The 27,893-nt window shown below is 41.5% G+C and overlaps 1 protein-coding gene and 1 long non-coding RNA gene across 3 annotated transcripts in view; one reads left to right on the forward strand and one right to left on the reverse strand.

The window, feature by feature from the left end:
• si:ch211-183d21.1 overlaps window positions 1–20,475 on the forward strand; it is a 41,527-nt gene extending 21,052 nt beyond the window's left edge. For both annotated transcript variants that reach the window (XM_039776199.1, XM_039776200.1), the window contains exons 6-12: window positions 5,391–5,679; window positions 7,563–7,740; window positions 7,824–7,984; window positions 13,896–13,997; window positions 18,019–18,210; window positions 18,299–18,392; window positions 19,981–20,475. In XM_039776199.1, coding sequence (XP_039632133.1) covers window positions 5,391–5,679; window positions 7,563–7,740; window positions 7,824–7,984; window positions 13,896–13,997; window positions 18,019–18,210; window positions 18,299–18,392; window positions 19,981–20,044 — 1,080 coding nt within the window. In that variant the 3' untranslated portion in view covers window positions 20,045–20,475. The remainder of the gene's footprint in view (window positions 1–5,390; window positions 5,680–7,562; window positions 7,741–7,823; window positions 7,985–13,895; window positions 13,998–18,018; window positions 18,211–18,298; window positions 18,393–19,980) is intronic.
• On the reverse strand, window positions 489–26,487 carry LOC120543238. Its single transcript, XR_005636320.1, has 3 exons — window positions 25,081–26,487; window positions 22,681–24,986; window positions 489–531 (listed from the first exon to the last, which is right to left on the reverse strand). It is a non-coding gene; the product is annotated as an uncharacterized LOC120543238 (long non-coding RNA).
• Window positions 26,488–27,893: the final 1,406 nt, after the last annotated feature.

A 27,893-nucleotide genomic window follows, 5' to 3' on the forward strand; every position in this document is an offset into this window, starting at 1 on the left:
CTGGTAGAAGGTCGGCGCCCGCCTCATCACATCTCGAACTCGAGCACCGGGAAAACAAGAAACAAAGGATTTTTGATTAGGGCACGTGATATTCAGGTTTCGTACAATGGAATCACCTACCACGATTATATCACCCGGGGTTGAAGGCAGACTGGGGACGCGGAGAGGGTCGAATCGATTCTGGATTTGAATGCTCGCCTGTGCCGCTGGAGGTGTTCTAGCCTTGAACCCCCGCCTGCAAAGCTGAAACCCGTCGAGGTCTTCATCAGCGTTGTTCCTACGAGGCGCGGGGGCGAAGCTTACTTGCCCTTGGACTTGAGCGGCACGAGGTGGGGTTGATGTTACGCCGGCTTCGGTTGTTTGGTGTGGTTTGTCCAGCAGCCGAGTCTTCAAGTCTCTGAGGTACCTTCGTCTAGACAGGAGTTTCTGAATCTGTTTGTCGAGTGCCTGGAGTTCCTCGACAACGATGGCAACGCGATTCTTCTCACTGTCGGCCATTGTCTGCTTCTACTTCCGCTTCCGCTTCGTCACCTAGGAAAGAAAGAGAGAAAGTTAGATTGACTGATAGATCTGCTAGTCTTAGATCTGCTGATAGTCTTCTAGTTGACTGACTGGAGCCAGTTTACTAATCTGCACAAGACATGGGTATCAGGAGTTGGCAGCAGTTGCGCCCCTAGCCCTTCCTTTTCCCTAAACTTTACCCTTGTACAACCCCCCTCCCCCCAATCAGTACATGTTGCCTAGAAACACTAACTGTGTGGCACTCACTTGGTGGCTGGTGCCAGGGACTTAAAACAGGGAGCCCTGTGCCTTATGAAAGTCTTGGGCTGAGCTCTCTGTGTCTTGTGCTTGTCTCCCAGTGTTCATTGTTTTTGATCCTTGCCAAGCCTTTTTGGATTCTGTTTTTGTCGAATATTTTGGATACATTTATCTGTGCTGTATTTGCTGACTTGTGTCTTTTGACCTCTGCCTATTATTTTGTATTTTAGGCCTCAATACATTATCTTCATCTTCCTGTTGCCACTGTCCTATCTGCTCATCCAGGTCTGCACATCAGCCTATGTTTTTAGAGTCACTGCTTTGAGTTGCCATTTCCCTCTTTCTTCAGGAGTCTGTTTCTGACTACAAGACTGCCTTTTTGTGTGTGTGTGTGTGTGTGTGTGTGTGTGTAGGTGACCACTTGTGATACGTGTATGTTGTACTGATCCATCAATTTTTGTTAAACTAGGGCACCTCATCAGTGTCATTACTTGGAGTTATCAGGTGTCTTGGGTTATTTAAACATTGGACACCCTTGTCCAGAAAACCCAACTGATGTTCATCAAGCCTTTGTTTGTGCCCTAGCAGCAGTCTCCCGTAGATCTGCTCTCTTGATGCAGAGTCTGGAGACTCTGTGCTGTCGTAGATGGCTCTCTTCTTCATTCTTTCCTCTGTGGTATTGATTGCAGAGTGTGCCCTTCAAAGCCTCTACACATCTGAAAGTGTTTTGTATCATAAACTCTTGCCAGCTAATTTGATGCCCATCGTAATATGTGCAAAGCCCACTTACCCACCTGGTGGGTTTACAGTAATCCCTCCTCGATCGCGGGGGTTGCGTTCCAGACCCCCCCGCGATAGGTGAAAATCCGTGAAGTAGAAACCATATGTTTGTATGGTTATTTTTATATATTTGAAGCCCTTATAAACTCTCCCACCCTGTTAACATTATTAGAGCCCTCTACACTGTGTGCACAATTATTAGGCAAGTGAGTATTTTGACCATATCATCATTTTTAATGCGTATATTCCAACTCCAAGCTGTATTAACTTGAATGCTTATTGGATTTAAGCACGTCAGGTGATGTGTATTTGTGTAATGAGGGAGGGTGTGGCCTAAGGAGATCAACACCCTATATCAAGGTGTGCAGAATTATTAGGCAGCTAGTTTTCCTCAGGCAAAATGGGCCAAAAAAGAGATTTAACTGACTCTGAAAAGTCAAAAATTGTAAAAAGTCTTTCAGAGGGATGCAGCACTTTTGGAATTGCTAAGATATTGGTGTGTGATCACAGAACCATCAAACATTTTGTTGCAAATAGTCAACAGGGTCATAAGAAAGCGTGTTGAGAACAAAAGCATAAATTAGCTGCCAAAGATTTGAGAAGAATCAAAGCGTGAAGCTACCAGGAACCCATTATCCTCCAGTACTTTCATATTCCAGAGCTGCAACCTACCTGGAGTGCCCAGAAGTACAAGGTGTTCAGTGCTCAAAGACATGGCCAAGGTAAGGAGGGCTGAAACCCAACCACCACTGAACAAGAAACATAAGTTGAAACGTCAAAACTGGGCCAAGAAATATCTGAAGACAGATTTTTTTCAAAGGTTTTATGGACCAATGAGATGAGAGTGACTCTTGATGGACCAGATGGATGGACCTGTGGATCAGTAATGGGCACAGAGAATAGGTTTAGATACTTACCTCATTAGTACTTACCTTAATTACCACCTGGGGTTTCCAGCTCCACTCCAACGTGGAGGTGGGGTACTGGTATGAGATGGTATTTTTAAAGATGAGCTAGTTGGACCTTTTTGCATTGAAGATGAACTCAAAATCAACTCCCAAACCTACTGCCAATTTTTCGAAGACACTTTCTTCAAACAGTGATACAGGAAGAAGACCATGATTTTTATGCAGGCCAATGCTCCATCACTTGCATCGAAGTTCTCCACTGCGTGGCCAGCCAGTAAAGGCCTTAAAGATGAAGGAATAATGACATGGCCCCCCTTCCTCATCTGACCTAAACCCTATCGAGAACTTGTGGACACTTCTTAAACGCTAGATTTACGGGGGAGAAAAACAATCCACCTCTCTGAAGAGTGTCTGGGAGGCTGTAGTCACTGCTCCACAAAAAGCTGATCGTCAACAGATCAAGAAACTGACAGACTCCATGAATGGAAAGGCTTATGACTGTTATTGGAAAGAAGGGGGCTATATTGGTCATTGATTGATTGATTGATTTTTTTTGAAATGTCAGAGATGTTTATTTGTAAATTTTGAGGTGTTTGTTTATTATTCTCACTATAACAGATGAAAATAAACAAGTGAGATGGGAAAATTTTCATTTTTCCTTTAGTTGCATAATAAATCTGCACACTAATAGTTGCCTAATAATTGTGCGCATTTCCGTTGTGAAACATTCAGGTTTCAGGTTTATTAACATTTTGGATTGACTGATAGCACTGTGTTTGTTCCATATTAAAATTAATCCTCAAAAATACAACTTGCCTAATAATTCTGCACTCCCTGTAGACATGAAATAACACCCTTTAGTCAAACGTTTAAACTGTGCTCCATGACAAGACAGAGTTGACAGTTCTCTCTCACAATTAAAAGAATGCAAACATATCTTATCTTCAAAGGAGCGCCATCAGGAGCAGAGAATGTCAGAGAGAGCCGCTAAGAAAAGCAAACAATCAAAAATCAATACGTGCTTTTAAGTATACAGAAGCACCGCGATAAAGCGGCATTTTGTAGAGGAGCGTCCGTGTCCTCTGTGCAAACAGCCCCTCTGCTCACACCCCCTCCGTCAGGCAGAGAGAGTGAGAAAGATAGAGAGAAGCAAACAATCTCAAGCACCGTGCGGGAAGCATATCTTATATCATTGAGGAGTTTTAGTTAATATGTAATACATGCTCTGATTGGGTAGCTTCTAAGCCATCCGCCAATAGCTTCCCTTGTATGAAATCAACTGGGCAAACAAACTGAGGAAGCATGTACCATAAATTAAAAGACCCATTGTCTGCAGAAAGCGGCAAACCAGTGAAAAATCCGTGATATATATTTAGATATGCTTACATTTAAAATCCGTGATTGAGTGAAGCCGCGAAATTCCAAGCGCGATATAGCGAGGGATTACTGTACACCTATCCTAACTGACCTAAACCTGCTGACTGAGCAATCGGTAAGTGACAATGGCAATTAAATCTAAGAGAGAATTTGAAAGGAAATATGAAAACAAAATCTCAACCAGGAAATTGAGGAACAGAGCAAGCCAGTTCTGTATATTAAAAAAATGTTTTTTCTTAAAACAATATACACTCACCTAAAGGATTATTAGGACCACCATACTAATACGGTGTTTGACCCCCTTTCGCCTTCAGAACTGCCTTAATTCTATGTGGCATTGATTCAACAAGGTGCTGAAAGCATTCTTTAGAAATGTTGGCCCATATTGATAGGATAGCATCTTGGAGTTGATGGAGATTTGTGGGATGCACATCCAGGGCACGAAGCTCCCGTTCCACCACATCCCAAAGATGCTCTATTGGGTTGAAATCTGGTGACTGTGTGGGCCATTTTAGTACAGTGAACTCATTGTCATGTTCAAGAAACCAATTTGAAATGATTCGAGCTTTGTGACATGGTGCATTATCCTGCTAGAAGTAGCCATCAGAGGATGGGTACATGGTGGTCATGAAGGGATGGACATGGTCAGAAACAATGCTCAGGTAGCCCGTGGCATTTAAACGATGCCCAATTGGCACGAAGGGGCCTAAAGTGTGCCAAGAAAACATCCCCACACCACCACCACCACCCTGCACAGTGGTAACAAGGCATGATGGATCCATGTTCTCATTCTGTTTACGCCAAATTCTGACTCCACCATTTGAATGTCTCAACAGAAATCGAGACTCATCAGACCAGGCAACATTTTTCCAGTCTTCAACTGTCCAATTTTGGTGAGCTTGTGCAAATTGTAGCCTCTTTTTCCTATTTGTAGTGGAGATGAGTGGTACCCGGTGGGGTCTTCTGCTGTTGTAGCCCATCTGCCTCAAGGTTGTGCGTGTTGTGGCATTTTCGTCCACAGGACTGCCGCATACTGGATGTTTTTCCCTTTTCACACCATTCTTTGTAAACCCTAGAAATGGTTGTGCGTGAAAATCCCAGTAACTGAGCAGATTGTGAAATACTCAGACTGGCCTGTCTCGCACCAACAACCATGCCACACTCAAAATTGCTTAAATCACCTTTCTTTGCCATTCTGACATTCAGTTTGGAGTTCAGGAGGTTGTCTTGACCAGGACCACAGCCCTAAATGCATTGAAGCAACTGCCATGTGATTGGTTGATTAGATAATTGCATTAATGAGAAATTGAACAGGTGTTCCTAATAATCCTTTAGGTGAGTGTATATATATATATATATATCTTTAAAATGCCTTTGCATTTTTGGAACAACATAAACAGCATCAAGGAAACCAAATACAAAGTTATAAGAGCAATTTCATTAAGGGTACACTCTGGAAAACCAGTTCCCCTGAAAGCCCAGTGTCACAGACCCTTGTATTCAGATTCAGTTAGGTGATGTTTGCTTTCTTTCACTCATGTTGTTAAAAATCTGCCCTTTTTACAGGTAGCTGTGGTGTCACCCATGAAACCAAATAAGTGCAATGCAAGTCCCAGTGTTCCTGCCACCCCGACACCTCTGCCCAGTGCCTCATATGTAATCAGTGAAGTCAGCAGCTCCAACTGGACAAGTCAGACATTCTTTGTGGAGCTGCAGGTTGAACCACTTAGTAGCCTGGATGGGTTTGTCCTGGTCCTGTTTGAGAAGGAAGGTGCACAGGAGTTTGCTAGAGTACCTTTACATGGCAAGGCCAAGGACACGGGTTATTTCCTTATTGGAAGTGATGACGGCTCAGGTATGAAATCAGTATTATTATCTGCATGGTTTCATAAATGAGCTAAGTAAGTTAAAGATTGGATTTAAAAATTGTATTTAGATTACTGTTTTTGCAAGAATCACTACAAAGGGTTATCAAAACATTTTGAGCCTATACTAATTTAAAAGTGGCCAAACATTAGTTCCAGTGTACTAAAATATGTGAAGTTCAAGTTTCTAACAATTGTGGTTTATTGTGTATGTTCCTTGTTTCATAATCATGTTAACATGGATGCTAAATTCTACAAAATCAGTTATGATACTGTCATTGAATTTCAAATTGAATTGAAAGTTCAATATGAACTGTCCAATTTCGACACTATTGGACTATTTATCAGGGGTTTCACACATGTTTTTTTAGCTGTTTTGTTCCATTTCAAAAATAGTATTTGGAAATCAGTATGACATTTACACTGCAGTTTAGTGTTTGCTTTACGGTTGTGTTTCATCACTGTTTTGGCTGTGACTCAGTTCTATGGTGATGGTGTGACAGTGTGTCTCATTGTGACATCATTGTCAAGCGTCTGTATATTGCAGCAGCACACAGCCATTGTCATTGTCCAAATTTGTGAGCAAACTTGGTGATTCCTCTACGTGTTGTCTCAGAGCTCTTGGTTTAGACCTTTCGTGAGCATCCTTTTCACAATGACTTCTGGTTAACGTTTTGGCTCTGTGTCCACTGTTGACATTTTTGTTGGTTTTGACTCGGCACATCTTTAGGCTATGTTGTAGCTCTGTCTTCTGGTCTCCTCTTAAACCGTTTTCAAGGTAGCAGTACAATATGTGGCAGCCAAGAGATGGAATGCAGAATTGCATTGTGACGGGGCATCTCTTGGAGATGACCCAAAGTCTAGCTGGCCATTGTCACTGATAATAGAAGAAAATAGCACCACCAAGGCAAAAATTGCAATGGAGAATTGAAGAGCGATGTTGCACAAGATATCAGACATTTTAGGTGTTACTGTAGTTATGGGTCAGTTGAATGCATTTTTCATAAATAATTAAACTTGACCATGTTCTCCACACATTGCATTTTCAGAATGTTAACTATTAAAATGATCCATTGTGTCATAACCCCAGCCAATGACATTTAAGAAGCATTTCATAACTGGGAGTCCAAACAACAACTGGTGAAAGATTAGTGAATCTCTATCTCCCATGAAATGTAATTTCCAAGCCAGTGCCATCAAGATCATGGGCACAGTTTTTGATAATGCTGAGAATGTAGTCTACACAGTGATATTTCTCAAAAGAGACACACATCTGGACAATATTACAGTGATTTCCTTTGGAGTTTGTATCACCAGTTAGGGAAAAGTGATGAGGAAAGCTGTCAACCATGCTTTTCCTCCTTCTGCTTCTTGAGAGTACCTTGCTCAGATTTCATGGCTTGCAAAGACTCTTCTATAAAAATCATGGATTCAAAGAGATGCCAGCCCTACATATTCACCGGGCCAGGCCCAATATGATTTCCACACCCATGGGTCAGTGGTTACAAAAGCAAGATAACATTGGAGTAGCACAGAAAAGCTTTGGGAATGAAAACTTGGTTTATTTTTACCAGCGTTCATCTTGATAGATCGGGCTTCAAACTTTTTGATCACGTAGAGACAAAATGTTTGTAATGTCAAAGTGTAATGAAAATGGTCATATTTATAGCCATTGTAATCACAGACTAGGAGCACTGTTTTGTACTATGTGATTGAGAGATAGAATTCCAGACCAGGGTCAGATATGCCTGCACTACCAGCATACTCGTACGACACTGAGCTCCAATCTCGGCTCATTTTATGAACTTGAGGGTTTTTGTGGCCTATACAGAGTTCCTCAATATGAATCATCGTGCATTTAATGTATTTGCAGACCAGCAGTGGCCAGTAACATTTGCTAGCCTCCCATCCACCCTATTGGCTGGGGTGGCATTGATTAACAACTCATCTGTGCTGAACCTGACTGTTGTGGATGCTGTGGTGTTTACCAAAAATGAGGAGCTGTTGCAGAGACTTAATCTACAGAAGCCATCCGTGGAAACCACCATGATGTGAGTCTAGTCAGCTGTACAGATTTCCACTTTGACCAGTGACAAGTTCTCACACAAAACTTTTTTTTTTCTGTACATTTTAGGTATCAAGCCCAAAATGTGTCTTTTAGCCTTTGTACTAAGGAGCATTCCATGGTATGGTCCATCTCACGACCCTCACCAGGTACCAAGAACCATTGCCTTTTTGAAATGGCCACCACCCCAGTTTGGATCTGTTTAACTGTGCAAGGAAATGCAGAAACAGGTAATGGAGTTAGCAGAGAAAAAGGTAATGAGTTCAGAAGCTGTGCTCTCATGTTAAATTGTACAGAGCTTGAAATAGATGCTTGACGGAGACGGGGACTCTACCTCCGTGTAACAACAAATGGGAGGTAGTTGGCACTCAAAGTATATAAAGATTAATTTGGTCACCATGGACTACCTGATTTACCCTAATATGTTCATCTACTACATTTATTCACTGACTTTTTCTCTCCGGCAGCTGAAATATAAATACTGCTCATAATCAGTGGTATAAATAAAACTTCAGTATTACATAATGTCACACAAATTACTGAATGTCAAGATAATTCAGGATGTTTTCACTTAAACAAACGTTTTCAACACTACACTTTTTTCATACCGGGTTTGTCAGAAAAAAATCACTTTTTGTGACATTTGCTTTTGTGAGACTGATGTTTACATCCTGCGGTGGGTTGGCACCCTGCCCTGGATTGGTTCCTGCCTTGTGCCCTGTGTTGGCTGGGATTGGCTCCAGCAGACCCCCGTGACCCTGTATTCGGATTCAGCGGGTTAGAAAATGGATGGATGGATGGATGTTTACATCAATATATGGAGGAGACATTAATACTTGTGATGCCAAAGTAATTCAAATGTCACAGACCTGATCCTGTACTTGTAGAAATCTTTCAATTCTTATTTAGATGTCCCAATGTTTAGGCCACGTGTATAAAATCCAGCTTGTCACTTTAAGATCATTATTTCCAAATTCCTGTGAAGCAGCCTCTGTTTTGTTGTTTTCAATCCGCCTCACATATTTCCTGTAAGTGATAAGACTTGGCTGTTGTTTGTGCCCGTGTGTTAATACAGAATTAGTCATTGATTTGGACTGAGTGAGTGAATGAATGCTGAAATTACTCATAACTGGTGACGGCCTCTCATTCACCCTTGTACCATTCAAGTATGTGTTATATATCCTGCTGTCAGATTTTAGTTGTTATACTAATAAACATTATTTTGGTTTCATAAAATCCAATGAATGATTCAAATGTTTCAGTAGCTCTTGTTAATTACATGTCTCAGACATTATGTGCTTCCATCAACACATTGCATGTCATATAACTGTAAAGATCGTCTCAAAATGTAACATGGTGTGCCAGAAAAATGTCTGGCCAGTCTGGAATTTTCTAAGCACAAACTAAATAAAGCTTATTTCAATTTGTAGACAGAGAAAGGTGTGGATGTGTGTGTTGGTTGGATCCTCATCCAATGTTGGATCCTGTCTTGCGCTCAATGTAGCTGAATGAATTTTATATGATAAGCAGAGAATGGATAGTTGGACGGACAATGTTGTCATGTTCACAATAAATCGAGGATAAATACAAAACCTCCTTTCATTTTTTTGTTGTGCTGTATGGTGTTATATTTTGTAAGCTGTGGTATGCTGGGCCACTTCAAGAGAGGCCCACCAAACAACAAACAAATTAAAAAGCAGGCACACTTATGGGACACACTCTTGACCCACTGGAGGTTATTAGTAGAGGAGAGCATAAACTCAAAACTGAGTGCCACTGTGAACAATGCTGCACGTCCTCTCTGTGACATGCTAACATTTAGTACTTTCAGCCAACGAATTATTCAGCTCAAGTGTGTCAAACGCTACTGGCGCTCCTTTATACCCACTGTAGTATGACTTTTCTAATGCCTCACTGTGATGGTATCTGTTAATTTTACCTTTGGAAAAGTCAGACGCTTTTGTTTCTATTTTAAATCATTGTGGTGTGTATTTGAGAAGGATTGTTGTTGTGTGACATACAGTGGTGTGAAAAACTATTTGCCCCTTTTCTTATTTCTTATTCTTTTGCATGTTTGTCACACAAAATGTTTCTGATCATCAAACACATTTAACCATTAGTCAAATGTAACACAAGTAAACACAAAATGCAGTTTTTAAAAGATGGCTTTTATTATTTAGGGAGAAAAAAAATCCAAACCTACATGGCCCTGTGTGAAAAAGTAATTGCCCCCTTGTTAAAAATAACCTAACTGTGGTGTATCACACCTGAGGTCAATTTCCATAGCCACCCCCAGGCCTGATTACTGCCACACCTGTTTCAATCAAGAAATCACTTAAATAGGAGCTGCCTGACACAGAGAAGTAGACCAAAAGCACCTCAAAAGCTAGACATCATGCCAAGATCCAAAGAAATTCAGGAACAAATGAGAACAGAAGTAATTGAGATCTATCAGTCTGGTAAAGGTTATAAAGCCATTTCTAAAGCTTTGGGACTCCAGCGAACCACAGTGAGAGCCATTATCCACAAATGGCAAAAACATGGAACAGTGGTGAACCTTCCCAGGAGTGGCCGGCCGACCAAAATTACCCCAAGAGCGCAGAGACGACTCATCCGAGAGGTCACAAAAGACCCCAGGACAACGTCTAAAGAACTGCAGGCCTCACTTGCCTCAATTAAGGTCAGTGTTCACGACTCCACCATAAGAAAGAGACTGGGCAAAACGGCCCGAGTGGCAGATTTCCAAGACGCAAACCACTGTTAAGCAAAAAGAACATTAGGGCTCGTCTCAATTTTGCTAAGAAACATCTCAATGATTGCCAAGACTTTTGGGAAAATACCCTGTGGACTGATGAGACAAAAGTTGAACTTTTTGGAAGGAAAATGTCCCGTTACATCTGGTGTAAAAGGAACACAGCATTTCAGAAAAAGAACAGCATACCAACAGTAAAATATGGTGGTGGTAGTGTGATGGTCTGGGGTTGTTTTGCTGCTTCAGGACCTGGAACGCTTGCTGTGATAGATGGAACCATGAATTCTACTGTCTACCAAAAAATCCTGAAGGAGAATGTCCGGCCATCTGTTTGTCAACTCAAGCTGAAGTGATCTTGGGTGCTGCAACAGGACAATGACCCAAAACACACCAGCAAATCCACCTCTGAATGGCTGAAGAAAAACAAAATGAAGACTTTGGAGTGGCCTAGTCAAAGTCCTGACCTGAATCCAATTGAGATGCTATGGCATGACCTTAAAAAGGCAGTTCATGCTAGAAAACCCTCAAATAAAGCTGAATTACAACAATTCTGCAAAGATGAGTGGGCCAAAATTCCTCCAGAGCGCTGTAAAAGACTCATTGCAAGTTATCGCATAAGCGCTTGATTGTAGTTATTGCTGCTAAGGGTGGCCCAACCAGTTATTAGGTTCAGGGGACAATTACTTTTTCACACAGGGCCATGTAGGTTTGGATTTTTTGTTCTCCCTAAATAATAAAAACCATCATTTAAAAACTGCATTTTGTGTTTACTTGTGTTATATTTGACTAATGGTTAAATGTGTTTGATGATCAGAAACATTTTGTGTGACAAACATGCAAAAGAATAAGAAATCAGGAAGGGGGCAAATAGTTTTTCACACCACTGTAACATAATAATGTTTATTTTTGAATTCATTAACTTTGGTAAAAAAAAAAAAATCTCCTTGATGACAAATAAGGTTCTATCTATCTATCTATCTATCTATCTATCTATCTATCTATCTATCTATCTATCTATCTATCTATCAGTGGGATTTTCCCACTTTATTAAGGTAAACCATGACAGAGTTAAAACAAATATGTAGGATACACACAGTTCTGCTCTACAATTAAATCCCTAATTTAGATCTGTTTTATAAAGTTTCAATTAAAAGATTTGGGGGTAACAACCCAATCCAGGTAACTGATGCAAAGTGGTGTTAATGATAATGGTGATGTGTGCACTTCAGATCTGTACTCCATCTTCAGTCTGACATTTTTTGTAATGACTGAAGTGAGGAAATCTGAAACAGAGAGTGTGAGTGAAAAAGGGAAATCCTACCTTAAGGTCAGAAGCCCAAATAATGGCGCAGACCATGGCGTTCTCCTTATTTATTTGGTTTTGAAGGCCTGATTGTCACCATTTCATGATGTAGCAGCAAGTGCCTTTGTTTGCATCTTAGAAAGTGCAAGTGCTTAGAATGACCAAAGCCAGTTTCAACAAACACTCGTTTTTTTCTTTTTAAGTATTTAGACTTTAATTGTACACACACACACACTTAATCTCCAAATATTCAGAATTAAAAACTTGAGCAATGATTTGTGTCAGTGTATACAGTTGTCTTAGAAGAAGGTTTTTGCTTGAATTCCATTCCTAATTCCTTTTGAACAGCTCTGCCTCTTTGTAACCCACGTACATTTGGTCCTGCTTGCCTCTTTCCCTTATATTTTCCATATATTTACTTATATTTGTGCTCTACCAAGATGTCTGGATGAAAAGCTCTTAATGTCATCCTCTCCTTAAGAAAAATGTATTCTAACAGAATTAGTGTGAACCCAGCACCAGTTTCCCGTCGCAGTTTTCAGTATCCCAATACCTGTAGTCAGGTGTTACCCAACAACATCAAAAATATGACTAGTGAAGGCAGCTCACAATGCATTGTATGAAAATATTTGGTGCTTGTTGGGCCAGTTAGGGGCTCATTTCATAGAGAAAATAAAATTATATATGAACCTGAAAAATGAAAAGTAAAAACTACCAGTGCTGCCTTCCTCAAATTGATTGGTACAACCTTACATTTGCCTTGTTATATGGTGTCATCCTGTGGCGTTGTGTTGAGCAGGCTGAACTTCTTTTTGCTGTAGTCTGTTACTTATGCACTCGGGCAAATGTGTAGTGATTTGAAAACAATGTGGGCATTACTTTAATTGTAATCACATCTCAGCACCCCAGCCTGTGAAAATCCAGCATCCTCCTGCACAATTTGTTATGGTGATGACCTTTATTTATTTATTTTCACCTTATACAATTTCTTGTATTAGGAATTTGTTAGTTTTTGCATACACCTTGGGGATCAGAGCGCAGGGTCAGCCATTGTAGAGCACCCCTGGAGCAATTGCAGGTTAAAAGCCTTACTCAAGTGCCCAGCAGAGTAGGATCTCCTTTGGTAGTAACGGGGATTTAAACTGGCAACCTTACGGATACCGGAGCAGATTCTTAGCCTCAAAGCCACCACTTTGTGGTCAAGTTATCAAGTTTGTGGTTAAGTTATCTGCTTATTGTTATGAGCATTGTAATTTTTACAGCCACTGATAGATGACCTGTTTCCCGTGTATTTTTATTAATTCACTAAATAGGTTAATAAAGTGAATGCTGTCACATTTAAACAACAGAGCTAAATTCTTACTTGCTTATGTTAATCAATATGCAGCATGTCACAACTCTCCAGTGCCGTGATCAGTAAGTATTACTGCTTTACCCAGAACCTTCTGCCTTATTAGTGCGATTCAAATTCGGATACTTTTCTGCATGGTTTTACATAGTAAGGTTTTAAAATAGCATTGTATCTCAAACTCTGATTGACTGTAAGTAGATAAACCCAGCATTGAAATTACACTTATTAGTGTTTTATATACAGATGTTCTCTCTACAGTACTTTATAGTTGACTATTGATAAGTACATCAGTCTGTAGTTTAAGAAACATACAGATGTGCCAATTTCAAACAAGGCCAGCATCTCGGGGTTCGTCTTCTGATGACACTGATGCTTGCCGTTTATTTAAGGATGCAGCCATCTGAGGACTTGTGAGGCATCTGTTTCTCAAACTGTAAACTGGACTCTGATGTACTGACCCTCTTTGGCAGTTTTGCATCTGGGTCAGGAAGTGTTCCTGATTATATTAAAGGCCTTTCCAGTCATTCAATTTTCATCTTCTTACCCTGACTTGAATACAAGTTTTTAGTCTAAAAAATGTTCATTTTAAAATGTACTCAAAATAGATAAAGTAGGTTTGAACTACCGTATATATTTTTTAATTCTATGCTATGGCTCATTACACTGCAAACTGAACATGTTGTCCGTAGCTGATGTTTTCGTCCTGTTACTAAATGAATATCTATTATATTTTAGCCTGCCTGCAGTGGAAGAATGAAGAGAATGACATGCTGAATGAGGTGACTGTGCATCTGGAGGATCGTTGCCAGTGTGGCTTGACACTTCTCAATCTGCAGAGTGAGATTTTTATTTATGTTTATCTGAATATGTTTTGTATTAACTACTGCTTTGCATTTGGTGCCAGTGATTTAGCCTCCAGCTCCCCACATCCCTAATGATGGAGTAAATGGGATCAGACAGTGGATGTGTGGATGGTATGGACAATTTATTTATTTTAATAAATGTGTGGATTTTAAGGCCATGTTTCTTTCTATATTACCTCTCGGCAATTGTTAAACTCATACACAAGAGAAAGATGTAGGATTAAGGAATATACAGGTATAGAGAAGTCAGATTCACATTTTTAGTGGAAGAGTGAACCTCGCAGTAGACATTGCATTTACTGTACACTAACAGAAAGAAGTTGAAGTTATTGTACAGCTTTAAAATTGATATCCACCCATCAATCAGTCAGTAATCAGAGCGGATTGATCTTTATTTTGAATACATGAGTCACTCGGTCATCTTTGAACAGTGTTAAAAATGTAAGGCAGGTGGATACATGAATGGACAGGTGGATACATGAATGGAATGTCATCTTGCTAAGTGAGACTAACTTTGGAAAAAAAAAATGTCACTGGTCTGGCAGCATTGCATTGATTGATAAAATAAACAGTGTCAGCATCAAAAATAACACCAACATTCCCGACCTGTGATTTAATGTGTGAAGACAGCAGACCCAGGTTACTAGAAATGATTGTGGTGTGAGTAAAGGGGCCAAAAAAGAATGTCCTAAGTCTTTAGTTTTGCTCAGTTCGGGGAAGTTGAACGCCATCCCACATTCTACACCATGAAAGCATTTGAGAAGACTTGGCATAGTAGCCATATCGTTGAATATCACTGGAGGATAAATCTGAATATCATCTGCATAAGAATGGGAAGAGAGGTTATACTTCTACAGGATAGGACAAAGTGGCCACATATACAACAAAATACATTAGCCCAAAATGGTGACATTTGCAACATACAGTCAGTCATTTTCCAACTCACTATATCCTAACACAGGGTCACAGGGGTCTGCTGGTGCCAATCTCAGCCAACACAGGGTGCAAGGCAGGAACAAATCCCAGGCAGGGCGCCAGCCCACCGCAGGACACAGACACACACCAAGCACACACTAGGGACAATTTAGGATCACCAATGCACCTAACCTGCATGTCTTTGGACTGTGGGAGGAAACTGGAGACACGGGGAGAACATGCAAACTCCACGCAGGGAGGACCCGGGAAGCGAACCCGGGTCTCCTAACTGTGAGGCAGCAGCGCTACCACTGTGCCACTGTGCTGCCCTGCAACATATAGATGACTTAAAATAGTTCATCTCATTCACATGCAGGTTAAAAGCCCAGTCTGGGTGGAAGTGTAACGTTACAGTTTTGCCTGAGGGGGTCTATTTATGAACCAACTTGGGCCTTGTTATAAAAAGCATCCCATGACATTCACACAATGGGATTCATACATTCATAGTGTGTGAATCCCCCACAGGGGTTCTTCTTATTATTCTTAATGATCGAAGTATCATTCTCGCACCTAAACTAAGAACGAAGCCGGTGTCTGCCACAGTGCTCCTCTGTTGGTTTGTTGTGCTTACATTATTTAAGTAGACATTCAAGGCTGTACAGTGCTGATACGGAAAGTGTTAAGTATAGCAACACAACGCATTACAGAGCTACATCTCCCATTAGTCTGAAGTCTAGCAAATCATCAGGACCAGATTATATTTGTGCTTAAGGACTTAAGGAGGGTAGTTAGTACATATATGAGCCATTGGCACATATTTTTTGAAAATGTCTGCACATTGGGGAAATTCCACAAGACTGGAGACTAGCAAATATTATCCTAGTATAAAAAGGTGATCAGGCTGATCCAGGTAGCTACAGGAGGGTAAGGTTAACATGCATCAAAGGTACATTAATGGAAGGAATTACTATGGAGTAGATTAGCAGCACATGGCAAAAAAAGAAGCTTTAGGGAACAGTCAGGATGGGTTCAGATGGGGAGGTCATGTTGTTCTAACATGCTGGAATTCTATGAGAAAGCAACAAAAGGATATGATCAGAGTGATGTATATGATATTTTTTTAATCTTAATTTTCCAGAAGTATTTGATAAGATCCCACATGGGAGACTGGGCATTAAACTAAAAGAGGTGGGAGTTCAGTGTGTGGTGTGTAGATGGGTGCCTAATTGGCTAAAACACAGGAAGTATAGGGTGATAGTATTGGAATTGGGTGATGTTAAGTGTGGTGTCCCACAGGGAGCAATGCTAGGGCCACTGCTATTTTTAATTTACAGTATATAAATGATCTAAACAGGAGTATAAACAACAAATTGGTTAAGTTTGCAGATGATGCCAAGCTATGAGGGATGGCAGGTAACCTGGAATCAACAGAATCATTACAAAGGGACTTGGACAGCATACAGGCTTGGGCAGATTTGTAGCAGATGAAATTTAACATAAGTGAATGTGAAGTATTAGTTACAGGAAGTAAATACAGTATGTTAGATTTGAATACACACTGGGAGGTCTGACAATTGAAAGTACTGCTTATGAAAAGGACTTAGGAGTCTTAGTGGACTCATCACTGTCAACCTCAAGGCAGTGTTCAGAAGTCATTCAGAAGCCTAACATAATGTTACATTATGTAGAAATTATTTAAGCTTTATAATGCACTAGTGAGGCCGCACCTAAAATACTGCGCTCAGTTTGGTCTCCGGGCTATAAAAGAGACATAGCAGAGCAAGAAACAGTCAAGAGAAGAGCAACTAGGTCGATTCCAGGACTGCAGGGTATGAGCTATGAGTGAAAAATTACACGGAATTGAACCTTTGCACCTTTAAGTAAATGGAGATTAAGATAAAAGTGTTTAAATTATGAAAAGATTAAGTAAAGTAGATCCCATCTGTTACTTTAACATAAATTCTGCAACAAGAACATGGGCACAACAGTTGGAAACATGTTAAGGAAAAATTGTGCACAAACATTAGGATGTTTTTCTTCACAGAAGGAACCATAGATACAGTGTATGGGATAAGTGACCAAGTATTGTGGTAGACAGTGGGACTCTGAGAACATTCATAACTCGACTTGGTGTTATTTTGGAGGAATCATGGGGATAAATGAGAGAGCTTTATTGGGCTGAATGGCTTGTTTTCATCAAAATATTTTGAATGGTTTAATGAAAAATAATGGAAATCATTGTTAATATGAAATGGTTGCCTCTGTGAATATCCCCTTGGGATTAATAAAGTATCTATCTATCATCCTCTGCTTATTGCAACTTCTTAACCTACCAATCAAAGTTAATATAGTAAAGTGCATTAGGAAAAAGTTGAAACATTAAAAAATAAATAGATGACAGTTCAGTTGGGGAGGGGGGTGATGAGCAGGATTAGATGGATTTTCATTTTGTCCTTCTGAAAAATGTCAGGCAGTTCTTGTAGAGTTTGCCAATAGCTAACTGGAGCAACGCTGAAGCAATACAGGAAGTGGTGTGTCAAGCCTTATAGACACACACAGCTTTGAATGGGAAGTATAGTTCATTTAGTTTATTTTACCGTGCAGTCCTACCACATCACTCCTTGTTCATTAACTACATTTCATAATTACTTATAGCCTAGTTTTTAAAAATGTATTTACAGAAAAAATATTTTTAATATCTTTTACTTCAAGACATTTTCATCATTTTTCAGAGTCAGTAACATATTTCAGGAGAATATCTGTATAGCAAGAACTTGTTTCATATTATTCTTCATATTTTCCACCCTGGCCATCGGACCTTACTTATTCTATGTTAATTAATGTTGACATATGTTTATTTTTTATTGTGTCTTCTATTTTTCTATTCTTCATTTTGTAAAGCACTTTTTTGTATGAAAATGTGCTATATAAATAAATGTTGATTGATTGATTCTCATCATATATTTGGAACACGCCTATCCCTGGGACCTCCTGTGTTTTGAAATGCAGTTGTAAAAATACACAGAAAATCTGAGCTGTCCAGTATGTAGTCATCCAGTCCAATGTCTGTCTTACTGCAGCTGCAAATGTGACCTGTGACGGGGGGCTGGTATACGTGAGAGGGAGCATTCAGGCCCTGGATGAAGAGCAACTGAACCATATCCGCCTTGCATCCTGGGAAGCAACACCAGCAAAAGCTCATCTGCACACCCGTGGAAGGCTCGCTTTTACAAACTGCAGTGAGACGAAAGCCAACCAGTTTGGAAACAAAGGTACCACTCAAGCTAGACACCTAGAAGTGACCTCCTAGTCTGCCCTCTTTGGTCCTTATGATTCGTTTTTCCCCGCTCTTTCCTTCAGATACATCGGTTGGCTGGGAGATCGCAGTGATCATTGGTGTGTTGCTGGTGACTGGGATTGCGGTTGCTGCTGCAGTTTACTTATACAGAAGAAGGTAAGGAATGAGCAAGGCCGCTGCACTTGATATTTTTGAGGCTCCTACATCTGAAATCACCTCCTCTTCTAGCCATAGTATTTTGTATCAGTTTGTTTTTACTTTGGCTTCTTTAATCAACCTACATTTTCATCATTTTGCATTATTTTCTGATTTTTAGCCAGGATGTATTTGTACAGTATGTCACTATGAGCTCCACATTACATAACTCCCACCTTCCCACATGCACTTGTACACATGCAGCCCACCATCTGAGTATATTTATACATATTATAGGATGCGCCTAAGTTTATAATAATAGGAGAAAATAATGAATGACAGCTCTCTGCCTTCTTCTGGATGCAGTCTTTAAAAGTCTGTGATGACATCTCGCTGAATCCGATATCCTAAAAGCAGAATATTTCTTCTTTACTCTGAGACATCCTTGAGCAGCAAAACTTAAAATATAGGGAAGAATAACTAATACAAATAGCAATAAATATAACATTGCACAATCTTCTGAGCAGCCCTTGTACACACGAGAAGTTACTACTTCCGGTCAGGAAACAGCAACTTCATGAAGGTCAGTTCTGCTCTACTTGCATTGACCCTGAAAAGCCCTGGTCTTGTCATCAGATAGAAGCAAACTACTTGGACATGGTAAAGGTGGGAGACTTTAGAGGTAAGGTTACCGGTTCAATTCCTATCTGTGCCTCATTCCGAGACCCAAGTGAGACAATTCAACTGCCTGTGCTCCAAATGTGGGGAAGACATATGGCATAGTATATATGTCCTGGTCACCTTGGATTTAGGCATTAACAAAATATACATAGTGGGTATGAAGCCATAGAGGGCCTTTTAGGTGCTTACGTCACTCCTAGAATTAATGGGAGTTACCGTCTCCAAAAAAAATAGAAAACCACTAGGTATAATGTTATTAGGCTACCAAACGTATTTTATTTAGTTTAAATATAAATGTTTAATTTTGAAATGTGTTCTTTCTAAAGCTTTTTTTTGTAAAGGACCAGGAGAAAGAAGTAAACCAGCTGTGTTAGGCTTGATTGTTGGTTAATGATCTTATCGTTTGTCAGGCCGAGGGGCTAAACAGGAATTAAGTCAAAAAATCAGAAAATAAGTCTTTTTACCCAGAAATGTGCCAAAGAAACACACACTAGAAGTAAACCAGTTTTTAGAACGTCCACATTGACCTTCATGTGGTCACATTGATGATGCCACATTCTGTGCAAACACCGGATAATAAACCACCCAATAATAAACTTTCTCAGGACGTCTTGAATCGTAAAATAAACGTCCAAATTTAACTCCTTGGGTATCAAAACCCCACAATTAATGTGCTGATTGGCCCAATCACTCCAGGGAGGCATGAGAAAAATCAAATAATGAAGCCAATCACGGCAGCATAAAAGTGTTATTTCCGGGAGTGCATCCTTTGTCATTGGCTGTTTTTCCTCAGCATCCCTTAGAATTATGCAGTATCTGCTCCACACCCCACAGCTATCTCTGTCAAAGCCTTCTGGCATAGCCCCGGACTTATCCGATAATAATAATAATCACCTGTCTAAGCAGCTTGTTCCCACGTCTTTTACAGGAATCCAAGGAACTACACCGCAATCGAGCTCAGCTACCACGGGGAGGGAAGTTCCGACTTCTAGGACTCTGTAAAAAGCCGAAACGCTACCCGCCATGTGCCTTCTTTACTGCACTTGTTCCACATTCCTTCGGATGCCTTGTTTTAATGAGACTCTGACATGCTGCCATGGGCCTGCTGGGCAATTGAAGTGATGAACTGTCCATTTTTTTTTTTTTTTTTTGTTTTTAATACGTTGCATGCAAATTACTTTTTATTTTGTTAAAGAATAGTGCCTGGGGAGGGGAAACGCTGGTGGGGTGCAGGGTTGAGGGAGGGTGTCTGGATGTTTTTTTTTTTATTATTATTATTTTTGCTAATGTCAAAGTCCACTTAGCAAAATACACAGGTTTTTAAAATGTGCTGGCCACTGGTTTTATTTTTGCACCCACTTGTTCCTTTTTTTTAAGCAATAAATGATGGATGAGATGAGATGAGTTCATATGAGTAATAGTAGAAGTTGTGTATTGTCATGTGTCAGTCAAATTCTTTGATAGAAATGTATGGCTCATTGATCCCGACGGCCTTTCTAGAATCCTAAATCTAACGATCATTTTGAATTCTATAGTGAGATTTGGGGTGGGTGGGTGTCACACCTGGCGCCAGGACATGGTTACAGAACCTTTTGCAGTTGTAAAGCCAGTTCTGTAACCTATCAAAGCACCTTTCACCAAGACACATTTTGGACACCACAGGAAAAAAAGCAAAGAATGAGGCCTTGTCATTAAAATACAGAAGTGACACACTGGCAGGGTTTCATCGTGTTATCAGCTGCACTGAACACAAAATGTACCAACTAACCTCTTAGGTTCTTTTCTCAACTGGGGACAGGAAAAAATGTCAAAACAAGCTAAACCACCATTAGCTGTAACCTCTGACCTGTCTCACTGTCTGTACTGTACCCAGCATATTTGAAAGTTACATGGAGATGTCTATGAATCGCAGACTTAAAGCAGTCACTGCATGCAAGGGATATGCGACAAAGTCCTAAATATGACGGCTTTAATGGACTCAACATTGCTGTGTCCCAAACAGTATCATGCCTTGAAATGGGTGGGGGGGCACCATGTAGAAAAAGTGTTGTGTGACTGAAATGTATGCAAATCCCCTTAAATGAAAGACTGCGATGTGTAGTTTAATCACAGGTAAATTGTTTCATTTCTGATTTTAAACTGTGGAACAGAGGGATAAATCAAGGGGGAAAAAAATCGTGAGTGGTCTCCCCTTGATTTTCTCATACACTCAGATATGGGGTTGGATATTTGAGGAGTAAACCGCAAGACAAGGGTTTTATTTTTATATTGTGTACATTAAAAAACCATCAACAACAAATCCATCCATTATCCAACCCACTATATCCTAACTACAGGGTCATGGGGGTCTGCTGAAGCCAAACCCAGCCAACACAGGGCGCAAGGTAGGAAACAAACCCCGGGCAGGGTGCCAGCCCACCGCAGACAACAAATCAAATTAATAATATATTGAACAATTATTATCTAATAATAATATATTAACAATTATTATCTAAAGTTGAATAAATCGGACTCTGCAGCTGCATGTATAAAAGGTAAAGTACCGCTTCCAGTTAGTGGAAATAGCTCAAAAGTTTATGGAAATCTACGTTTTGTACCTAATACTTGTATGCAAAATTTGATTGACGTAACTGAAAGCGTACTCAAGTTATCGTGTTTACATACTCACACACACACACACACACATACAGACATAATTCCAAAAGTGTTATTTTTGGACTCATGGAGGTCTAAAACAATGAGATTCATCAAAATCTCAAGGTCAAATAAAATACTTTCCCTATACAGTACTTTGTATACGAGAAACTAAAAATAAGTCTTTGTCCCAAACATTATGGAGGGCACTGGAAATGCAAATTTCACATGTGGAAAATGTAAGTACATCCCTTCATGTATCACTACATCAAGCACCTTAAATTAGAATCGGGAGGAAATGATTAGAACATCATCAGGTGAAAGTGATTAAACTGATTCAATAAAAGCACAACAGAAGATGGCCGTCATGATTTTGTGTTTTGTGGAAACAGGACAGTTTCCTGAAACAAAACAAACAGTGGCACCCCTTACTGCAGACGGCTTCACAACTCGCTTCAAAGTTCAATTCTGAGTCAGTAATTGTCTCAAGATATTTATAAGATTGCACACATTCCACTGTCTGGCCATTAATGGATGTGACTTTGCACGTGTAGGGATGTCTCCTAAAATCACTGATCCTGTCTTTCACCTTAGATATGCTTAATGGAAGATCAGACTCCTCACACTACTTGACAGTGTCTTTGGTGACGGGACTGTGGCTTGGTGTCATTATCCTGGAGCCAATTGACAGTGACAGAGTCAGTTGCATACTTTAGGGTGGTCCTGTTTTCCCACCTACTCAGACACATATTTGTGTGAACGATACATTGCGGGGGCGAAAGCACACATCCTTGTTGGGGAGCCCATTGAGGAGCAAACAGGGTCAGACAGAATTCCATTTATCCCTCCCTATTGAAAAAGTCTAGAACTCAGCCCACCAGATTACCACTCCAGTCAAATTGTTCTAAAACTCTCCTGGTTCAAATATGGGGCTAAATTGTTTTAAAAGCAGAGAAAAAAAAATCAACAAATAAAAGTCTAGCATGGGACTCACCTGTAGTGACGACGCTGCGCAGAGAAGGTGGGGTCTGACGTTGCCAGGGGTGCGCACCGCTCATTGTGTTCAGAGGTGGGCTCTGCACAGCTGACAGATGGAGCTCTCCGTTTAGCTCAGGCCACAAAGTGCTCACCTCTGAGGCAGAGATGGTGGGTTTGTGACTTCAAACTGAAACACCTCCACTTCTGTTCAGATCTTTAGCAAGCAAATTTAGCAAAGTGACAGTGGCATCCTCTGTGTGGCCTGGAAGCAAACTGCATCAGGTGAAATGCACTCTGGGTATTCCATAAGATTTCTGACCTTACCAGTTTTTTGAAGGTTTTCATTAAAACGGACGTGAGAGCATTAATAGTTTCAGGTCAACTAAGTTTGGGGACAGGGACTTACCACATCATCCTCCCAAACCTGAGGTACATGCTGTGCCTGTAAAGACTTACTACAAATTTAGTGGAACAAGGGACTTTGTTCTTTTGCACAAGATTTAAGTAAATGGCCACAGATGTTATCAGGTCCATGATAGGGATGGCCTTTTCCACATCCTTTTGGCGTATATCAAAGTTGTGATGATTTACAAGTGTAGTGAATTTCATTACTAAATTCAAAAGTATCAAGGTGATTTATACAAGCAATTGAAAACATTAGCACGCTCAGTATCTGAACTGAAACCAAAACTGAGGCGACCTGACTGGTAATTTTTAGATTCCAGAGGCCTGCTGTGGTTTTCATACTAAACCAAGCTGGGCCAAGTTTACTTGCAGCCGTCTCGTTCACTAATTCATATTTATACTTCTGTTTAGCTTGGAGGATTTCTATTTTCAGATCCTCGGTAGCTATATGAAGATCAGAGGCAACTCCCTGTTTATAACGAGTAGCGTTTTCTGTGTGCTGGACTTAATGGATTTGGTCACCCATGGTGTGTTATTAGGGTAAATAGTAACTCGCTTACAAGGAATGATCACATCCCATGAGAACATAACATCAATGAATCTGTCCAAGTCATCATCACAAGACTGTTTAGAGATGTCCCGGGCAGTGCAGGCAGAGCACAGATTTATCTGTCTGCTATTTTATGTCCTTTGTGCTTTCTCTCTCTTTTTATGTGGACAATAAACACACACAGTTATGACACACTGAGCCCAATGGAGATAGTGGGAGTGATTTAGAAGTGTCCTTTACTGAGCCGTAACAAAGCCTGGATGTCTTATCTCACCTCGTTGGTTAAGTGTCACGTGAAGCGTCTTTTTAAGGGATTGCCCAATGTAAAGTTTGGTGCATCAGGTGAAATTGATGGCAGTTTTTGTGCTACAGGCAGAGGCAGCGTTTGCCTTTGGGTGAATGTCCATTATTATGATAAAAAGCTGTGGAAACTCACTGGGAAGGTAGAAAGGACGTAACAGTCGAAAAAAGTTCAGCATTTGGCATACAGGTGTGTTCTCTGACGGTCTCGTTAATTAAAGTTCAAACATGCGCCACCACCTCGAGTTTTCCTCATCACTTCAGCCCTTCCATCCAGCCAACATGGCGCTGCAAAACCATCGATAAACAAGTCAGCATCCTGCTTGTGCTCCGTGAGCCATGTCTCAGTACTGGCCCGTCTCCGAAGGCCTTCTGAAAATGGACATTGCCCTTGGAGTTCCTCCACTTTATTCTTCAGAGACTGGATGTTCCCCGTGATTACCGAGGGCAGAGGAATCCGGGTGAGCCGCTGTTTCCTCAAACGTAGCCTGACACCCTCCTCATTTTAGCCCACGTCCTCTTCTTCTCTTTCAGGTTTCACAAGAATCTCTAAGAATAGAATCTGGAAACTGCAGTGAGATATGCGTCACACAATCTAAAGTCGCAAAGATCAATCGCAGCGGCCGGTCTCGGATGGACCGAGTCCTAAACCGGTAGGCAGCTCCAGACAGGCACTAGACAGAACAGAATCCACAAAGCAGCAGGATAAAGAAGATCCATTTTACATTAGCAGCACATGGAGCACTTGGTCATAATGACAAGGAAAGGACCTCCCAGCTCTATGCGGATACTTTGCACTTTCCAGGAGAATATTCGGCAAACAAGGTCACTGGTAAATGCAGCGAAAAACGCATTGGCAAATTTGTCCAAACGACACTAGAGACAGATATTTGCCTTTTCAAAAGCTGATTCCCAAGTCAGTAGGACACCAAATTTGTTTCCACTAAAAAGGCTCGGCACAATATTACTTGAGGCGGACAGTGCCAATGCGTATCACAAAATGTGGTCCTTCGTCCCTTTTCATGGCTTCCATCCATCGTCTCCTCTATGTTTCATTAGTTGGCAAGCTGTGAACAAGTCAGGTCACAGTTATTTGTAGGCAGAAACGCCGTCTCATTCCACAATCCCGCCATTCTTTCGAATAACTGCAAGAAAGCTTACCTGGCAATGAGGCCTTCTAGAAGGAAAAGGACAAAAGTGTGAAAAAGGATAAAGCGACTGGGTTTGATGTGAGAGTTCAGGCCACGTTAAGCTGAATGGATGTCCAGCTATAGGGGGTCAGTGAGGTGCCTGGAAAATGAGAATTCCAGCATCGGGGGGCCCAACTTTACCCTTTCTGGGGTGTCTTATCTCAGCTTTGGAGGTAAGTGGCATTGCCCTAAGAATAATTCTGAGCTGCAGGAGGAGGCCAAGGTGGTTGAGGAAGGAGATAGTCTTTGTGCACATGGGGGGATCATGACACTGTAGCAACAACAGGATGTGGTCAGGGATTGCCGCCAGAGCCAGTCGCACGAGAGCCTGAAAGGAGCAGACCCTCCAGATAAACAACATCAGACGGTTGAAGCCGAAACACTTTGTGCCGTTGCATAAGCGGAATATGGCAGAGCCCAGTGCTCCATGTCAGCGCCATCACCCTGATTCAATGTGCCCTGATGGGCAGAGCCAGGCTACTGTCACCCTCCAGGTGGCGAGGCTGTCACTAGGAAGCCGATTGCCACTGTGTCATTGGTGTGCAAACATCTACCTGATATTCATGACCTTTAGTTTACGTTCACACCACACGTCTGAATGGATGGATGAATTTTATTTTTGTCTTCTTGTACTGGAGGGCTGGGATCTCAGAGTCCTCAGGTAAAGCCAATTTCCTTCTCAAAAAGTTCCAGAACTTTCTAGATGTTTTTCATACTGTCACGTTACTACATGCTGCTCTGTGGTCAGCTTTGGACAGGATTACTCAACGCTGTAAACACCAGGTGGGATATCTCGACCACACACGAAGGGGGACACCAGGCAAATAAACGAGGGTCCGGGACTGGAGGAAGGGAAGGCGCTGTGAGAGAAGAGCCAGGTGTGAGCCTGAAGGACACGCAGGAGAAGATGGTGCGACCAGCTACACAGCAAGGCTCTGAAACTACAGCAGGAAGGGCCATCAGGAAGAAGAACTTCCTAACGCACGACTTCATACAAACGATGGAGCTCAAAGGTGTCAAAGACATCACTACGTGCAAAGAAAAACCAACTCAAATTAGGTAAGAAAAATAATACAAAAATAAATAGGGCAGACAGACATAAGGTAGACACTTAATTAAGAGAAGTAGAGTCGGTTGGGTTTTTAAAAGTCTTTAAATGACGGTCCATTGATGAGGTCAATTGGCCTGAGTGGACCAAAAAAAAAAAACTAAATGTGCAGGAGTTCAAAGGAGGGAAGGGGGGGTGGGCAAAGGAGCCCCCCACTGAGCATTCTGCCCAACATAAGTGCCCTTAAGTCGCCCCTCATTATTTCCAAGCTTTGTCCCAGTGAGCCTCATGCCAGGTTGGGGTCTCCACTTTCATTCAATCATTCGAGCACCACAGGTGGACACACAGGCAGTGGTGGTGCAGGACGGCACCACAGAAGAACCAGAAAAGAAAACAAAGAGAAGATTAATAAAGTAAGGTGGACACGCTAATGAGCTAGGAGGGTCCAACTCCTAGTGGAGGGCACTACTGTTCAAAAACGTGCCTGGCTGGACACCATGCCTTGTTGTGAAAGCTGGGATGGGTCAAGTCAGAGGATGGGGTAAAGTGGACAGTACAGGCTGGACACGCCCGTCAAAGACAACGCAAGTTAAACGGTTAAGCCTCAATCACTGTGCAATGGCAGATGTCTGGAAAGCCCAGGAACTGTCCAGCAGGGGTGTGTGGAGGTGACCGAGGAGCCAATGGCCACACTTACAGAGTTTCAGAAGTCCTCTGCTGAGATGGGAGGACCTGACAGAGCCTGTCTATCAGTCAGGTGTATATGGGATATGGGTGTGATGGATGGCCCCCGTCTCCTTACCTGGTAGGAACTCCGGGATAGCGTCAGATGAACAGAGAGAGATGACCTCCCAAGACTGCAATCCCAAACCCCCATATGATGGGTGTCATTCCTGGACCCATGGGGCATGCTGGGAGATGCAGCCCCAGGGGGACAGCCCTGCTGGCTTTCATAGGTGCCACCAGAAGGAGCTGCATGAGATCATTGTAATGAGACTACAGACACATGCCAATGATTTATTTGGCTGATGTTTTTATCCAAGGTGACTTGCAACATTTGAGACATTCAATTGGTAGGATTTGTTTTTTTCAGTTGGAGCTCAGACAGGTGAAGTGACTTGCACTTGTGTCAGAAGTGGGATTTGAATCAACAACCTCAGGGTTTGATGTCCAAAGCTAGGATGCCCATTTCTGCACTCACAGAGCATACTGGGAGTTGCAGTCCCAGGGACATCCCTGCTGGCATCCATAGGTGTCACCGGGGGGTCCTACAAGGGAGGGTTGCCCACTATGATTCGAGGCTCCTGGCTGAACCTGGAGTGCTTCCTGCATGTAGTGTCCTGACACCAGAAGTGCCCCTGGGTCCAACATAGAGGGGGCCACCTCCATTTACTCAGGGGGTTGGAGTTGGGAGGAAGGAGACAACACTCGACTGGAAGAGTAAAGGAAGGAAGGATTGTATTGTGATTTTTGAAACAAGATTTGTGGAAAGGTACTTTTTTCACTTGAACCCCATCTGTCTCTGTGTGTAGTTGTGACAGGGGGTTTGGGGCTTAGTGATGCGCCCCCCCTAGTGGCCGCAGTGACAAGCCCACTTGGAGTTTGTCAAATGACATTTAAAGGGCTCTGAGAGCCGAGAAAAAAGACTTTGATCCAATGACACAAAAATTGAACTCTTTGAGCAGAACTCCAAGCACTTTGTTGGCGAGGACCAGGGCGCTGCCCATTACCTGCCT

The sequence above is a fragment of the Polypterus senegalus genome, chromosome 13 (genome assembly GCF_016835505.1).
Source record: "Polypterus senegalus isolate Bchr_013 chromosome 13, ASM1683550v1, whole genome shotgun sequence".
NCBI lineage: Eukaryota > Metazoa > Chordata > Cladistia > Polypteriformes > Polypteridae > Polypterus > Polypterus senegalus.